The sequence below is a fragment of the Euprymna scolopes genome, chromosome 30, assembly GCF_053919585.1.
Source record: "Euprymna scolopes isolate OS-2025 chromosome 30, ASM5391958v1, whole genome shotgun sequence".
Lineage (NCBI taxonomy): Eukaryota > Metazoa > Mollusca > Cephalopoda > Sepiida > Sepiolidae > Euprymna > Euprymna scolopes.
Window position 1 is genome coordinate 17,165,840 of NC_136511.1, and position 20,000 is coordinate 17,185,839.

At 31.4% G+C, this 20,000-nt stretch overlaps 1 protein-coding gene across 1 annotated transcript in view; it reads left to right on the forward strand.

Moving 5' to 3' along the window:
* The window catches only part of LOC145254676 (dynein beta chain, ciliary-like), a 249,325-nt gene that overhangs the window by 70,536 nt on the left and 158,789 nt on the right, over window positions 1-20,000 (forward strand). Inside the window, exons 14-18 of the mRNA XM_080113323.1 lie at window positions 2,801-3,045; window positions 6,873-7,205; window positions 14,667-14,921; window positions 17,503-17,672; window positions 18,997-19,219. Coding sequence (XP_079969449.1) covers window positions 2,801-3,045; window positions 6,873-7,205; window positions 14,667-14,921; window positions 17,503-17,672; window positions 18,997-19,219 — 1,226 coding nt within the window. The remainder of the gene's footprint in view (window positions 1-2,800; window positions 3,046-6,872; window positions 7,206-14,666; window positions 14,922-17,502; window positions 17,673-18,996; window positions 19,220-20,000) is intronic.

A 20,000-nucleotide genomic window follows, 5' to 3' on the forward strand; every position in this document is an offset into this window, starting at 1 on the left:
CTCCACTACACTTGACACATATTTCTCCTTCCTCCGACCACTTGCTGGCTACAGCCAGCCCATTCTCGCCCTCGACTTTACACATCCATTCCCATCAACCCGCACTTTTTTCTGCCGACCACATGGTGCATTTCTTTCTCCCTTTTCTTCTTCCTCTTCTCCCACACATTTCCTAATGGGCATATGTATGTTTTTCTGCTGCAGCTGCTAATCTCTTCACAGGCTAGCCATTCTTCGCTGTTGCTGATGTTTTCCCATGCGCTTATACATGCGCTATGTTACAGACTAAGGGGAGAAGAAAGGGGGGAGGGAAGAGTACAATGCATAATGAATGACCTCCCTAAGTGAAAAACAAAGAGGGAAATCTATAACAAAAGAGAATATACCGGATCAGCAGAACAAACGTCATAGGAAATGCACTCGTGACGTTAGGCTGTATAAGGCGTTAACTTTAGTCAAAATCGCCCGTTCTTTCGTTCATTGGATTTTTTTGGATTATCGATTATTGATATTTATCAAAAACATTTCGATACAAAAGTTATCTAAGAACACTGCCAGGCACATAAAGTGAATTTGTGCGAAATTACATAAAAATCAGCCTGGTAGTTTATGAGTCCATAGAGAACGAACTCACACGCACACACACACACACACACACACGGTTTTTTTTTTATATAAAAGCGGAGATAATAATAATAATAATAATAATGATAATATACTGGATCAGCAGAACAAACGTCATAGGAAATGAAATTTGTAGAAAGACAATAGAGGGAATGTTGTTCACTGAGGTACACAAAAGAAAGCTGAAATAAGATTGTTAATCAAGGTGTAGCAGTGATTGGAACAAGAGACAGGACAATAGATGTCAACATATTTAGAGTTTACAGACAGTTTTAAGAGTGGCAATGAGTTTTTTGACAGTTTACGACAATAAGGGACAATTTATGGGTAGTCTTGAGTTTGCAACAGTTGACAGTTGATGCAAGTCATGACTTTAAACAGATCGAGATGAGCTGACGTCAACAAACTACATAGATGTGGACATTAATGTGTTGGAAGTTATTTATGTAAATATACGTTTTTATTGTAATCATGTTTTAATACTGTGAAAATTGTAAGGGATGTCTCCGTTGGGCCGTGTGATGAGTTAGTTCCCTTTCTTTATATAAAATACTTTGATGACGTATATTTTAAGTGAATTATAAATGAGTGAGTTGACGTTTTTCTATCTCTTCATTACGACAGTTTACAGTCTTGACTTTGCGATGTTTTGTTGTTGGTTTCAAAGCCATGCATGAACCAACCTGAAAATATATTTGTAAAATAGAATGTTAACGTTGGAATGTACCAGGACTGTTAATTTGATAGAATGGAATTTAGAAAAGAAGTAAAGAATTTTAGTATTGATAAGATGATAGATAAACAAGAATACGTGCCAGACATCAGGCGATAGTCATGAGTGATACGTAATGATTACGCCATTAGAAGGGAGATATTTTTGCACACGTAGGGTTTAGCAGTTGAGAGAGTTTGAGAGAGTCGAGAAGGGTCGAGCTGGCGATCAATTGATAATGGCTCGGAACACCCAAGGAAGCTGTTGGGCAATCTAGATAAGATGTAGATATTAAGACAGCATGCAACTTTCCGTAACCTGCCTTCACGTATGCCAAATTGAAAACTGTCTTCAACTATGGCTGTTATATAATCGTCTACATAACGAGTGTATGAACGGTACTAAAACTTGTACGTTGTATAATCGGGGGACTATATAATATGTTCATATATTTACAGGTATATATGAACGAGTCTATTTAATGTAAGAGTTCTTTAATGGTGTGCGACGTATCTCAAATTCGTGTTTATGTAACGTAGTATGTTGTGTGTGATGAGTAGGGCTAAGACAACAGCATATTCACTTCATTGTTTGGACTCTCGAGTGTGTATCCGTTGATATCTTATATGCTTTTGTTTTGTTTTTTTTACATGGATGTCACCACTTATCAAGGCCCAGAAGCCACTCGGGGATAAGGTTATTGTGTGTACAGTAATCAATAGGATTTTGTATAGAGTGATGTGGTTTTCAGTTAATTAACTATGTCTAACTGTGTCGGATATACACTCGAGAGTCAAAACAATGAAAAGAATATGCTGTTGTTATAGCCCTAGTGATGAGTTGTGATCGTCTCTAAGTTGTCGAGTGTGTATAACAGTGATGACAGGACATATAACATTTACACAGGAAAGGTACGGATAACATTTCTCTGGGGATTTATATCGAGCATTAGGGGAAATATACCTTGTCTATATTGGTCTTGTTTTAACGGAAAGCTGCAAAGCAGATTCATCCCCAAGGAACAAACAAATATCGGGTTGTATTTCAGCAACTTTATTCTAGACGTTTCCCCATCAGATTAGGAGAGTTTAGGAGGCCAGGATGAGGAGACGAATTGACCAAGCGACTGATGAACATGGCCTCAACAGAAAATTAAAATGTGGACCTTAGTCGAGGGTCGATGAGGTCACACACATCTAGAGTGCAATTGGTATTTGACTGGTTTTATCTTTCTTTATACTTGCCTCCTCAGCAGCCGCCACCTTGAGAGACGTCGACATGGCCAGAATGGGAAGTAAAGAGAAGAGAAAATAAAAAAGGAAACCACAGCATACAGTGTAACGGTCGGCGATTATTGCCGAGTGGATGATCACAGAATGACTAAATGAATTCTTCTTTATATTTGTCCTCAATCTGTTAAATGTCGTGTGGAGATAATTTGAAACAACTTTCTCTTTCTCACAGGAATTTGGGAATACATTGAAAAAACAAAGAATATGGTTCACGACCTTGAATCGCGGGTGCAAAAGTCCAAGGCAAACATCCAGAAGATTGTCCAGCTGATGGCAACCTGGAGTAAAACGCCACTTTTTGAGCGAAAAGAAGAAAAATTTGGTTCGCTTTTAAATTTAGATGACAGAGAAGAACGCCTGGAAAAACGGTATTCAGAAATTCGACAAAAAGGGGACCAAATTCATCAACTTCTCAAGGTTAAACCACATTTCTTTCTTTATCTTTTAAAAAAAAATGTTTTTACTTCATAAAATGAAACCACATTTCTTTCTTTTTTTTCGTTTTCTTCTTCTTTTTAATTTACTTCTTAGTTGCCTTCTATAAGTTTCCAGCCTTTGTTTGTATAAGCATTTAAATTTGTCATAGACCCTCGAAAATATTATTGCTATACATCTTATGAAATGGCTGACCAATTTTTAGGATTTCACCTTCAAATAAACAGCTACAACAAAAATTGAAATACACCCTATCAAAAATGTATTCTGGACGCGAGGACACTTTAGAAGAATGATATGCAATAACATTTTGTCTTGAACTTGGGAAAAATGTATGGAATACTTCAGACTGATTTTAGACCATCTTGCATGAATCGAGCATCAATTTTTAAATGACATAAGAGATTCAGGGAGTCTGTGATGGATGATGAGAGGTGTCGGGGGAATAAGAAAGTAAGAACACCAGAGTTGATTGGCCAAATAATGAATTTCACGGATGAGGACTGATAAGTGCAGAGTTTGATAAGGACCATTGAGTGTCTATAAAGACAATAAGTGCAGAGTTTGATGATGCAGAGTTTGATGATGCAGAGTTTGATGATGCAGAGTTTGTCGGTGACTGTGCACACAAATTATTCACAAGGAACTAGGTATACAGAAGATTTGCGGAAAATCTGTGCGAATGCACCAGTCCAAAACTCCATCTTTGTCACAGACTATTTGACTAAGATGGACATCAAGACAGTTCCTCACCCTCCCTATACTCCAGACCTTGCTCCCTGTGACTTTTTATTATCCCCTAAGTTCAAGGAAAACCTTAGAGGCTTTCCTTATGAAACAATTAAGGATATGAAAGAGAGTGTGATGAGTATATCATGGGGCCTTTCAGAAATTGTTGGGGATGATACAAGTGCATTGATTACTTTGAAGGAGACTAGAGTTTCATGTGGGTACTATCAATAAAAGTATCCATATGAAAAAAAGTCTGGAAACTTATTGAAGGCACCTCGTAATACAAATAATTAATCCTCATCTCAAAAATTCAGAAACGTTTCTTTTTATTATCGAAAAGTTTACATTTCTCAAACAAGCACACGCATGCAGCAATTCTATTCGAGTTTTGTTTTTGAGAAAAATCTTTCGAAAAAACTCAGATTTTATTGTCTTAAAAATCTTGAAACAATTCTTTTACAAATAGAAATGGGAAGAATGTGCATTTTCTATGTTTGTAAATTTGTAACGGAACGCGGACGCACGAACGGCAGCTGGATGCAAATGACCGAGCAAAAAACGTGTACCCAACACGGTAATCACATGAGTGATGTAACAGCCGAGATGTGAAGCCACACGTGACCGGGGAAGGAGGAATAAAGGTCTTTTGTTAAAACTTGAAACAACAAGTTGAATTTCTTTCCTCTTTCTTTCATATGTTCCTTGCGACGGCGTCTACAACGTGTTGGGTCCCTACATATTAAGGACTACGTTACAGTTTCTGTACGCTTAAAATGTGAGAAATTTTATCTCTACTTAAACATAACTTTTGTAAAGACTGAATATTTGATCATTGATAATGAGACCAGTATCGTTGTAAAATGCAGAAAAAGTTCAAGGGAGGTAATTTGAATACAATTGTGTCACTAATGAAATAAAGTTATTTATACATACGTGCGCGGTGTTTATACGTGTTTTTTTCCCCCACTTCTTGTATATAATCGCTTCTTCTCGACGTCGCAGTTTTGTCTAGTGATTACAATATAGAAATAAGCTTCTTTTCATGAACAAGGAGGATACAAGGAGGGGTTTCTCATTAGTACCATAGCAAATTATTTACTTCTTAACTTACTGAAATGAATGATACACGCAGACATATCGTTTGATCACGTGAATCTTGCAGTCTACAGTGTCTACCATTTCTGTGTATGAATATAAAATTTATTTTTTCTTCCAATTTAGTCAGAAAGTCGTCTGCTTCCATTTCATTCAAAATTTCAATTTTCATGCTCAGCCAAATGATTTGAAAAAATAAAAAGTAAAAATACCCCCTCTTTATCACTCCAAAAGTATTCAAATTTTTTTAATAAAAAAAAAAATTTTTTTTTTTAATTAATATTTTTCCCCCTAGCGTTTTAACATTTGATCAGCGCTCGGCTTATTCATGTGGTTCTTGTCAGCTGCTGGTGAAGCCCGAGTCAACGCCACGAAAATCCAGGTCAAAAAATGCATGAGTACCTTTTTTTGTTGTTAAGGAGGAGACAGTTTATGACATTTATTGCAATTTGAGTTCCCTTCGGTTAATGTGTTGGTTTTCTTTCTACGTTGTTTTTTTTTTTTTTTTTTTTTTTTTTTCAACTTTTATTACAACTTCCATGTTTGCGGTTTATGTTGATCGGTTTCCGCCCAAAACATTCAGTACACAAAGTTAAGACGCCAGGGGTGGGCTCGGTATACCTAAAGATGGAATGGAAGTCACAAAGCATGAAACGAAAAACGAAACCATATGGAATAACTTGTTTTATCATGAAACAAAATATTTTTTATATTTAAAGTATATTCGCATGGAAATATTTTATTTCCAAAAAGTAAATTAAACTTTCATAGTTTACATTCCTATAAATAGTTTTTTAAATAGTTAAAATATATTAATATGGAAATAATTTTTAAAAAATTCATAAATTTTATCACATAATTTTGTCATAAAGAATGAATAATAAAACAATGTAGTTTTCTTCAATTGAATTACGAAGCCGAAATTTTTTGATAACACAAGAAGTATTAATAAAAAAAAAACTTTGATACATTATCTATCTATATATCTATAAAAGTGAACGTGTCTGTCTATCTGTCTCTGTGTGTGTGTCTGTCTGTGTGTGTACATTTCCCTACGGAATAACTCTGTAAATTTTTAGTCTACAGACTCGAAATACGATATACAGGGGACTGACATTTGGGAAAATCGATGTGGTCGGTTTTCGGCCAGAAATTTCGCTGTTAAGAGGTCTAAGTTCAATGATTTTACCTTTGAGAACTCTACCAAACTCCCCCGACAATTTTGGTTCTAAACACTTGAAATTTTAGATATGGTTCCTTGGACATGGATCTAACTTAATAATTGGACTTAAGCCCAAAATAATAAATAAATAAAAATTCTCATTGTTTTTTTTTTTCATGAAAACACAAGTGTTAAAACAAAAGCAATATTTATAGAAATGTAAAAAGTTTATTGTTTTTTATTGTTTGATGATAGCACAAGAAATGTTAAAACTAAAATATTTTTTTAAAATAAATTATTTCTATATTGTTTCGTATTTCGTTTCATAGCTAGTAACTTCCATTCCATATTTAAGTAACCCGAGTTCACTTCCGGCGTCTTAACTTTGCGTACTGGATTTTTAGACATAACCCCGTTTCCGCACTCAAGGTTTTTCCATAATATTTCAGCTGTTTTCAACATTACCGTCCATTGTATGGTATTTGTTTTTCGTTTGATTCTAATTTCTCCAAATTTTTTGTCTTTATTTTTCTGAACTGTTCCTAGTGATCTTATGATTATTGTATTATGCTGATTCCATGTTCCATATCCCTACGCGCATGCGTGTATGTATTTTGACGATTTAAATCATTTCTCAAATCAAGTTCCAAATAACGTATGCAAAGGTTTTAGGTATTGTAGTTGTTTACACCTGTTTCAAGATGGTGTTTATTCATCCGAAATTCTCTATTCGTTTTTCTGTCTCTTTGATTTTCGCCCCTCCCAAATTTTCAATATTTGATTCTATTTTCTATTTTTTTTTTTTTTTTTTTTTGATTAGGAAAATGTTCAACTTTTTAAAGCTGATCCCAACAGTGAAATATGGAAAACCTATGTCAACTACGTCGATGACATGATTGTCTACGGTTTCTTCAACACGATCCATGCAAGTCTGGTCTTTTTATTGGACAACACCGATTCAAAATCAACACGTGACCCACTGTTCCAGGCCCAATTAGAACTGCAGGTTCCCTACATGGTCTTCTCGCCGGCTTTAGATTTTGGCGTTCCCGACGGATTCTATGATCTGGTGGATGGCTTAGTTGGAGATATCTACAAACAGTCTACACTCATTCCAAGATTAGCCGCACATAGTGGTCAACAACACTATCAGGTGAGTTCCGTGGGGTTTCTCTTATTTATAGCACATCGACTTTTTTATTATTCAACTAGCAGGGTGAACTGACGTTGCCCAAGATTAAATAATGATCAACGAATATTTCACACTCCTATATTTTTATTGTCATCGAAATTGATGAAATTATTTTTTCAATCAAATTCATTGATTGCCTGCTCTAGTTGGGACCCATCGTGGTGCACCGGGAGAAAGCATCACGTTCCTCTCGCAGTGTCCTAGTTAACAATACATTGTAGTCTATATTGGACTGTAAGGAACCTACTGTTGATTTTATAAAATTATTTTTCTATATAACAGCTTGAATTAAAGTTTCAAATGCAAAAGTCAAGTGTCATGGTGCAATTGTGCTTTAAATAGAAACATTCATTTCGAACACGCCTCTGTTGTATCAAAGGACCAACTGTTGATTTTATATGTCGGGCCTTTCTGCTTGTGTGGTAATAAATCTTCTCAAATGCACTTGTGATGCTAGGCTGTGTAAATTGTTAACTTTAGTCAAAATCGCCTGTTCCTTCGGATTATTTCGATTATCAAGTATCGATACTTATCGAAGTCATTCCGATACAAAACCTATCCAAGAACACTGCCAAGCATATAAAGTACCCTTGGGCGAAATTTCATAAAAATCGACCCAGCCACTTTTGAGTCCATAGAGAATCAACTCACACTCTCACATGCACATGCACACACGCGCGCGCGAGCACACGCGCACACGCATACACAAAGTATCTTTTATATAATAGTCGATAGATAGATAGATAGATAGATATATAGATACATACATACATAGCAATGCCGAAAGACACTTCATCTATTGAAGAAATGTGTTAATGGGTTCCGTAGGCCTTGCTGTAGAAAAACGGTTCAAATAACGTTACTAATCGTCTTTGTTGACCTGTTAAATAAAAGAAGAACGGAAAAGAAAGGGTGTTAGTAAAGGAATACGTCCGTGAAACGAAGTTCTTCCTTTAATTTTTGCAAATTTGCCAGTCATGGCAAAATTTCTCTCCTCAAAAATTAAAAAGGTCTGGAACCTTTTTAATTTTTGTATTTTAATTTTTTTTTTTTTTTGCCTGATGAAATCAAATATGATTGAAACGGTCTGCACATCGTAGCAAGATATGACTGTATTTGCATAAAGAATATATATATTATATTTAATAATATATATATATATATATATATATATATATATATATATATATTATTAAATAATTATATTTTGGGACTAAACACTTGAAATTTTAGATATAAGTTCCTTGGACATGGATCTAACTTAATAACTTGATTTGAACCCAAAACAATAAATGTTAAGGGGTCAAAGTTTTAAAAAATTTGACACATATATATATATATATATATATATATATATATATATATATATATATATATATATATATATATATATATATATACTTAATTTACTCACATAAAAATTAATATACGAAAGTATAGATTTATGCGTAAACTTTAAGTATTTACTTCAAAAGTGGTCAATACGTAGGTAGAGCTAGTTAGTAATTTATAAAATATATATGGCGATTAAGCTACACTGAATATTCCGCGTTTCATCCACTATGGCGATTGGGTTTTTTTATAGAGTGGATGAAACGCGGAATATTCAGTGTAGCTTAATCGCCATATATATTTTATAAACTACTATATATATATATATATATATATATATATATAGAGAGAGAGAGAGAGAGAGAGAGAGAGAGAGAGAGAGAAAGAAGAAGAAGAAGAAGAAGAAGAAGAAGAAGAAGAAGAAGAAGAAGAAGAAGAAAAAGAAGAAATTTAAGCTTATATAAGGCAGAACAATGCGAAAGTGTGACGGATAGACTCAAACTGACGCAACTTAAGATATAATTTGAATTGATTCAATTTATGCATGACCATATATATATATATATATATATATATATAAATGTAACTCTTGGTTCGTTCGCAATTAATAGTCTAAAGAACCACTGGACGGATGACTTCCACGTTTTGGTATAATATGTTTACTATACCCATGTGTGTTTTTATATATTTCTTTTTAATTATAACATTATACTTAATTTTTCTATGATAAATAGGTGGTTTTCTTTGTATCAATAGGCCATTTTTTTATTTAGGGACAATTATTTATTACCACTTCCCGTCACGTGACCAGTGTTTCCAATGTAGCGGTTTTCCTGCTAGATCCGGAGATTTCGTTTGCAATCTAGCGGAGGATTCTAGAAAATCTGGAGATATTTGGCATCCACACACCCACGATTTTAGATTAAAAAATAAAGAAAAGCGCTTGAAAATACTTTAAAACATAGAATAAACTCATTCATGTAAGTAAAAAAAAGTAGCATTTATTACCTTTGGTAACAATTATTTATTGATTATTTGTTTTGTTTTTCACCTTTTTTTTCGGCTAACCATTCTTAAATCTCGCTATAAAATCGATTTTTCCAAGTACATTTTAGGTGGGGGGGCCATTCCAATCTCCGAAGTTTAGTTTAAAATACGATCTAAGCAACCCCGCTTAATTTAGAAGTATTTAGTCGAAAATTGTGAAAAGCAAGAAACAACAGCAAAAAAAAAAAAAAATTTATACCAATACAGTAGAATTTAATTATCTACCAACCTAAATATTTTTAACATGTTAAACAAAGTTTTTTTGTTTTTTATTTTTCTAATTTCAAAATATGTTGCACCATTATTGTGATGTTTAATTTGAAGTATATTTCAATTTAACTTTTATTATAAAAAGTTTGAGTTTATGATTTGTTTATTGCAAAAAAAAAAACCCTCTCTGAAAAAAAACAGGTAAAACTAGCTGATAAAATATGTAAGCCTTTTGGGGAGTTAACCGCTTCAATATAATTCCAGAAACATATAGTGAGAAAACACGGAACATTTTATATATTGAATATACTATATTTATAATTTTTTATGATAGGAAGTTAAAATATGGAGTTTGGGGGGGATTAGCGATTTTTGAAAAACAAAGTTTTTTTGTTTTTTATTTTTCTAATTTCGAAATATATTGTGATGTTTAATATTTTGGTCTCACCACTACAGGATTAATGTAAACAGAATGTGTTTACAATATCGGTAAATTTTCAATGGGTTTAATCACATGGTTATTGATAATGTAACCATGTGATTGAAATTTAATTTAAATTAACCACACGTGGTCGCTTTCCTATCAAATATTCATCGAAAAATGGTAGGTACAGACAAAATAAATGCCGACGCTCAAAGTGTATAAACATTTTGACCCCTCCCTTTACTTAAAAATTCACCAAAAATCAGGAAATTAACCAATTTTAATGAAAATTTAAGTATTTATCAAATAATGATCGCAGAATATAATGAACTAATTATTTTTCACATAACTCTTAGTGAAAATGTTTTATTTTATTTTGTTTAAACAAAAAATACCTTTACTAAAGTTATGGTTTTCAGTAGTAAATAAAAAACGCAAGAATTTATTTTTGCTTTTTTATATAAATAAAGCATCGTAATTTGTAACAATAAAAAAATAATTTTTACAGGAACATTCAGGAAATTAAAAATTCAATTAGATTCCTATTTGAGTCACGTAAATTATTTAGTGTGAAATGAGTTTAGGAATTTATAGCCAAACCTAAATATATATATTTTTTTGCTAAAAAAATTAACATTAATACAGTAAGTTAGGTATAATTAGCATAGAGTCCTCTGCTTTACGGTTGTTGTAAAGATGGAACGGAAATTTGAATTTCGTTCCCTTTTATATTCGGTACATTTTTACATTACGTCCAACTCATCGTTCACATTCGACACATCAACTTTTATAGCTTTTTGGGTATGCTGACAAGATTAGGGGTGTCTATTCCGAAAGCCGTTCTTAACATGGGTAGATTGGAGTGTTTATTCGTTGTAAACGTACCCGACAACCTATAAATGTCGACATTTCCAATGTGAATGGTAAGCTGGACTTATGTAAAAAATGACAAAAAGATATACCAAACTGACTTTTTCGTTTAAAAATGGAATTATTTCCCTTTCGTTATTAACTTTTTTTTTTAATATTTTGTGTTTTATATACATAAAGTACAATTGTTGAATGTTACTGTTTTGATTATATTCGTTTGGGGGGGGGCACAATTAAAAAATTAAGAAAGATTAAACCGGAGCGAAATTTAAGTTTCCGTTCCATTTTTACAACAACCGTAAAATAGCGCATACTCAGCAAGTTTTATCGTAATTTATAAGCATAATGTTGAAACACTAAATTAACATTTTATTTATTTTTTTTGCATGATTAATGATGGAAGTATTTTTCTGTTTATTTTCTGAACATCTGTTAAAAAAATAATTTGTACATTCTCTTGAAAAAAAAAATCAAACTTTTCTCTACTTTCACCTAACTATTTACAGTGTTCATGTAAAGCATTCATCTGTTCTTTTTATAATAAAAATTCCGTTTTCAAAGAGAAACGTTTACTGCCAAATTTCTTTTTTAAAAAAGTGCAAGTTTTCCTGAAAAAAAAATTTCACCTAACAATTTATGATAAAAAATTAATCTTTTTTTGGGGAAAAAAATAACAACTTTTATTGATTAAAAAAATTGGAAAAAATAATAAAAGTAAATAAACGAACAAAATGCAATTTTTCTTGAGGAATGTGTTCCATTTTAACAAACTGAGCCACAGCAATGCATGGCCGGGTACAGCTAGTATATATATATATATATATATATATATATATATATGGCATATTTCATTTTTTTCTATTAATTCTACTTTTGATCCTTTCCAACTTCCGAATAAAATTATTGAACAAGTGACAAAACGACATGGTTGCGTGTTCATGTCACATCGCGTTCACCAAAATATAGAAATGACAAGACAACAAAATGGAAGTCTCATTTTAACATTTAATAAATAACTTTATTTGTCATTTTCGTTAGTAGCTTTGGTAGAAGAGTACAAGAGAGAGAAAGACAGAGAGAGAGAGTAGATTGAAGTGTTCTTGTGTAGAAATAGAATTAATATCATTAATAATATTAATAATAGCTGGCTGGTTGAAGAAGAGAACAGTGCAGTTCTGCTTACATGTGTTTATAGCTAGTAGTCGTTGGTACGAAGAAAGCCGGTTAAAAGAGAAAGAAAGGGCAAAGACTCCAGTGTGTTTGCGTATGTAGGAGCGTGTGTCCGATAGTAGAGACAGGGCAAAGGGTTAGTGTCTCGTGGTAAGAAAGAGTATGTGTGTGTGTGTGTGTGTGTGTGTGTGTGTGTGTGTGTGTGTGTGTGTGTGTGTGTTTCGGTGTAGGTTCGTTTGGGTAAAGCAAGTGGAAATAAATGTGAGTTTGAAGAGAGCCATAGATAGCTGTTCACGTTCAGCTTTTGTCCTAGGCTAATGTCAGGATCAAAGAAGGTTAATGGTTTCATATTTCGCCTTTTATATACTATGTCACGTGGTAGAGAGCTGGCTGGTGATTGGACCAGCCACGGAGAAAATGGATTTCAAATCTTGAAGTCGTGAGAAGTAGCTCCTGCCTGTGTTTGTAGCGAGTGTCGGTTGCTACAAAAGTCTTCACTTCTGGCGGGAACTGGCTGATGTAATCACCATGTTTATCATAAGTCCAAATACTTTCCAATCCTTCAGGATGCATCGTCAGGGATAAATTAATCAGCTGGTTTTGAACAATTTATAAATTTGTTTTAATTTAATTTCTTATTTTTTAGTTGACAACATATCTATACTTGAACAAACCAATAATAAACGGAAACTTGAAATACTACAAGTATTACTAAATAAAATTTAAAAAATATGACTATTAATAAAATAAACTTTAGCAATAGTAATAATATCCTGAAGTGTTTGTAGAGTCATTTATTTTAATAGCTTTGCAAAAATTTCAGGATGTTATTAATTTTAAATAATGGAAAATGAAGGATAAAATAATTAACCAATGAAAAAAAATATATATAAATTGTTTAAAATCAGTTAGATTAAATTATTCCTGACAATGAATCCTGAAGGATTGGAAAGTACTCGGACTTATGATATGGTAATTACATCAGCCAGTTCCCATCAGAAGTGAAGACTGTTATTCAGAAGTTGGAAAGAATCGAAAATAGAATTAATAGATAAAAAAAAAACGTCTATTGTATTTAATGAAATATCCTATAGGGAAAAAGGCTTCCTAAACACACACACACACACACACACACACACACACACACACACACACACACACATATATATATATATATATATATATATATATATTGTTTTTCTACAATATTTTACATGTAGGATGTTCTTACTTCCGTCAGGCGGCCAGAATGTGTGTCTGTGATGCTATATGCCGGGATGTCTTCCCTTCGTCAGGTGACTTTCAAACGTGCATGTCGAGTTTATTGTAGATGGGCAGATTTCACCATTACATCTTAAGTTGCGTCAGTTTCAGTCTATCCGTTACGCTTTTGCATTGTTCTGCCTTTTATAAACTTAAATTTATTCTTATATACACATTAAAAAATGCTTCAAGCAAACTTCTTTAACCTATTACACACACACACACAAACATATATATATATATATATATATATATATATATATATATATATATATATATATATATATATATATATATATATAGTGTTATGAAATATACATGGCAGTTAAGCTACACAGAATATTCCACATTTCATCCTCGTGAAAATTCGACAGAACGAAACGCAGAATATTCTGTGTAGCTTAATTGCCATATATATTTTCATAACTTACTACTTATCTCTACTTATCTATTGAGCACTGTTGAAGTAAATACTGAAAATTTATGCATAAAAATTATATCTTCTTATATTAATTTATGCGATTAAATGAAATAGTAATATATATATATATATATATATATATATATATATATATATATATATATACGCGGAATATTCAGTGTAGCTTAATCGCCATATATATTTTATAATTTACTACTATATATATATGTCAGCCCCTTTAAGAAACTCGTTTCTTATCATTGAGCACTTTCAGTTGAATTAAGTCGGTCAATTTAGCTCTTATGCATAGATCATCGTATAACGATTAGATCACTGTGATTGACGTTAAAAACATTTAAAAATAAAATGTTTAAATTCAACGTTATTTCTCGCGGTTAATGGTAGCCGATTGGATACGGTCTTTGCTAATCGAGCCAGAGATGGTTCGTGTTGCCGGGTTCGAATCTGTCGACTGGTGTTAATCGTGACACCCTGCACTGAAGATTCCTGAAAGGATAAAACGCTAGTGTCTGTAGGTATTTAATTATTATAGTAAAAAAAATAATTATATATATATATATATATATATATATATATATATATATATATATATATATATATATATATATATATATATATATATAACATATGTATATATATGATCTTCTTATTGTTATATGTCTAGCCTGACCTTGAAGCGATGGAAGATTTGAGTGAGATGCGAAACGAATTGATGGAACGTGTCCAGAATGTGATGACGAAGGCGTGCGAATACCGAAACACGTTCGACTCGTATGCCTACCTGTGGGTTGACGATCGGAATGAGTTCATGCGACAGTTTCTCCTTTACAACCACGTGCTGACCACGGAGGAGATCGAAGCCCATGCAGAAGATGGAGTGCCTGAATGTCCACCAACGCTTGACCAATTTAAGGAACAGGTAACCATTTTTTTAATATATTTAATCCTATTTTACAAGAAACGAAAGAATTTAATAAATACTGAGTAAATTGGCAATTGAAAATCAGTTAAAGTAAATTTATAATAGGAGTTGATATTTTTATATGAACTTTAGGTTTTATATGTACTATATATTTTATATGAATCTTATATATTTTATATCTATATCTTATATATTTTATATATATATCTTATATATTTTATATGTATCTTATATATTTTATATATATATCTTATATATTTTATATGTATCTTATATATTTTATATATATATCTTATATATTTTATATGTATCTTATATATTTTATATATATATATATCTTATATATTTTATATATATATCTTATATATTTTATATATATATCTTATATATTTTATATGTATCTTATATATTTTATATATATATCTTATATATTTTATATGTATCTTATATATTTTATATACATATCTTATATATTTTATATGTATCTTATATATTTTATATATATATCTTATATATTTTATATATATATCTTATATATTTTATATGTATCTTATATATTTTATATGTATCTTATATATTTTATATATATATCTTATATATTTTATATATATATCTTATATATTTTACATGTATCTTATATATTTTATATACATATCTTATATATTTTATATGTATCTTATATATTTTATATATATATCTTATATATTTTATATATATATCTTATATATTTTATATATATATCTTATATATTTTATATGTATCTTATATATTTTATATATATATATCTTATATATTTTATATGTATCTTATATATTTTATATATATATCTTATATATTTTATATGTATCTTATATATTTTATATATATATCTTATATATTTTATATGTATCTTATATATTTTATATACATATCTTATATATTTTATATGTATCTTATATATTTTATATATATATCTTATATATTTTATATATATATCTTATATATTTTATATATATATCTTATATATTTTATATGTATCTTACATATTTTATATGTATATCTTATATATTTTATATGTATCTTATATATTTTATATATATATATCTTATATATTTTATATGTATCTTATATATTTTATATATATATCTTATATATTTTATATGTATCTTATATATTTTATATATATCTTATATATTTTATATATATATCTTATATATTTTATATATATATCTTATATAATTTATATATATATATATCTTATATATTTTATATATATATCTTATATATTTTATATATATATATTATATATTTTATATATATATATCTTATATATTTTATATGTATCTTATATATTTTATATATATATCTTATATATTTTATATGTATCTTATATATTTTATATGTATCTTATATATTTTATATATATATCTTATATATTTTATATGTATCTTATATATTTTATATATATATCTTATATATTTATATGTATATCTTATATATTTTATATGTATCTTATATATTTATATGTATATCTTATATATTTTATATGTATATATCTTATATATTTTATATGTATATCTTATATATTTTATATATATATATCTTATATATATATTTTATATATTTTGTATATTTTATATGTATCTTATATATTATATATATATCTTATATATTTTATATACATATCTTATATATTTTATATGAATCTTATATATTTTATATATATATTTTACGTGTATATTATATATTTTATATGAATCTTATACATTTTATATATATATCTTATATATTTTATATGCATATCTTATATATTTTATATGTATATCTTATATATATTTATTTAAATGTTCATGGCTTAAAGAGGTTTATCCTTTATTCTTCTTTAAGTAACTCTTATTGAATTGATAATATCATAAAGTTCCTATGTTATTTCATGCTATATCTACTATATCTTCTTAATGGGAGTCATCACTTATCAAGGCCCGGAGGCCACTCGAGGATAAGGGTTATTGCGTGTACAGTAATCAATGGGATAATATCGTAGTAATCGTTAGTAATGGAGATTTGATAATTAAGTAATCGAATTTATCAAAAATTTATCAGAAATTTGTTTATGTTGGACTTGAAGATATCCAAGCTGTAGTCAGGTGGAAAACAGGCAAACGGAAGAGTTCTACAGGTGTGCAGTTCTAAGAAAAGAGCTTTGTTTATGGAATCTACGTTTTGATTTGGTATATATGATATGATATATATATATATATATGATATATATAGATATATTAAAATTGCGACATTTTTAGCATCATTTTACCTCTTTACTAGTTTATTAGGCATAATAGAGAATCTGCTAATGAGTCAAGGGTTTTAGGTTCAAACCTCGCTCGAGTCATATGAAAAACTAAAAAAGAAATACTTCTTGATGCCCCTTTAGGAAGTACTCAGCGGTATAAAGTGAGAATCAAGGGTAACTCGAGTGATTCGAGGAAATGAATGACGCACCCCCCCCAATATCTCGATCTAGTAACCAATAAAAAGTCAGCTCTTTTGTCGCCCTGAAATCTGGTCGTCCACTTTACTTTTTTTTTATTCCACCTGACAGATTGATGCTTATGAAAAGATTTACGAAGAAGCAAAGACGATTCAAAAATCCACCAATTTTGAGCTGTGGTTCAGTGTCGATGCCAGTCCGTTCAAGCAAGCCTTGTTAAATATCATCAAGAGATGGAGTTTCATGTTCAAACAGCATCTAATTGACCATGTCACAAACAGGTAAGCATTTCATACAATTACGTTAGAACAGACTTTGTTAGATTGTTGAATAGTTCATTTCTTAATGTTTACGTTTATCGATAACTAGCATGGGAACCCGGCGTTGCCCGGGTGTGGAGAGGGGGGTACAGTAAGGCTATTGAGCAACCAAACCCCTAAAAAATGGAAATAGCAGCAAGTACACGTGCTAGCACAAAAAAGCCGCAGTAGCCAGGCTCGAACCTGTAACGTGAAAGAGGAAAAGAAGGTGAAAAAAAGCAAATGTGTTGGCCGCCTTGCCCATGCGACGTGCGACGTCAAAAATAACATGTTTTATACATACGTCGAGATCGGGAGGCGTGGATAACTTTGCAAAAAATGTCGATGCAAAAACTGACGCCTCCTTGCAAAAAATAGCGTAGTTGACGGTAAAAAAATAAACTTTTCGGCCAATGTTTCGGTATTTATCGTCCAAGAGATCGATCTTTCTAACGATACCAATTTTGTCAGTGTTCGTTGCGTCCGTCGAAAGTTTTTGCCCGACATACAAACAAACAAACAAACACACACACAGAAAACTTTCCTTTATATAATAGGCTGGAGGGGGGGGGGATAAAGCCCGGCCTGCCGGTCATAAAATACTCTTAAATATATTTTAATTCATGCAGATTTCAATTCTCTGGCCAATTAGTAGATGATCTGCAAAAAAAAAAAAAAAAAGAAAAAAGAAAGAAAACTGGTTTTCATCAAACGGAAATGGAATCTTGTCATCTTTTCTATGGCGATAATTTTATCCTTCCACCCTTTACATAATCTCTAGTTTTATTTATGCAATGCTTTACAAGAATTACAAAGGATTTCATAATCAGAATACATTATCTTCCTCTTATATCTTGCTCTCTCTCTCTCTCTCTCTCTCTCTCTCTCTCTCTCTTCTCCACCTCTTTCTCTCACTTTTTTCTCCTCTTTTCTCTTTCTCCTCCGTCCCCTCCCTCCTCTTCCCACACTCTCATTCATTATTTACCTTATACATACACCCTCACCTAAAACGTTTATATACAACAAAAGTGTGCACGGTGACAAGCAAGAGAGATAACGAACATAATCATCAGTATATACATTTTATAAAAAACGCATGGAAAACTGTCATTGTCATCATCATCATCATCATTATCATCATTATAATCATCATCAACAACAACATCAATACTAACATCCTTATAATCCTCATTTAAATCTTCAACACCATCCTATTTATCTCTACGTCATTATAATCAGCACCCTCATCTTCAATGGGATTATCATCTTGAATCACCGTTTTCTCTCTCTCATCCGTCTTCCGCAGCTTGAATGGTTTGTCTGATTTCATACGTTCCGCTGACGAGGGCCTCACCCAACCAGTGGAAGAAGGTGATTACGATGGATTGGTGGGCGTCATGGGCAACCTGGGTGCGGTCCGCGAACGGCAAGTCGCCACTGATGAAATGTTTGAACCTTTAAAACAAACAATTGAATTATTAAAAACTTACAACCAAGAAATGCCCGAAGAAGTTCACTCACAACTTGAGGTCAATTTTTTTTTTTTTTTTACATTTTTGTTTTTGTTTTTATTGCATTGTTTTGTAAAAAATCTGTTGTTTTTTTCCCATCCACTTTTCTTCTTTCTTTTCCTTCTATTTCTCCTTTTTCATCAATTTCTTCTTTTCTGTATTTTCTCCTACTTATTTGCCTTCGATTTATTTTTTCCTTACTTTCTTCTTCTTCTTCTTCTTCTTCTTCTTCTTCTTCTTCCCTTTATCTTTTTTTCTTTTCCTGTTATTTTTTTTCCATTTTCATCCCAAACAAGGGACAGTGCCACTTTGATGTAGGGGACTACTATCGGGGACATAAGTTGTAGGAATACTATGTAGGGAGCTGAACAGCGAGATCTCCGTTCACATTACACTTGAACTTCTGCATGTCAGTACAGTTGGAAAAGCAGGAACCCGGATGGGAGTTCCAAAGTCTAGCAGTTCTAGGGAAGAAACTATTAGAGTAGAACAGGCAGAGGGATGCAACATTTCGTCAATGGCACAGAGGTTGAAGCTTTGATGATAGTTTAGGACCTATCAGGTTGGCGACTCTCTTTTGAACCCTGTCCAGGAAAGAGAGACTACAACAGTACTCCATACATGGGCGAATGCTGGCCTTATAGAGATACAGGATACTTTCAGGCGTAAGTAGCTTTCTAGCACAGTAGAGAGAGCTCACTTTCTTCGCAGCAGCCTTGGCAATGCTGTCAATGTATCTGTTCCAACTCATGTTCCCTGTGAACGTTAGGCCGAGGAGTTTAGAAGAAGTACTTTCAGG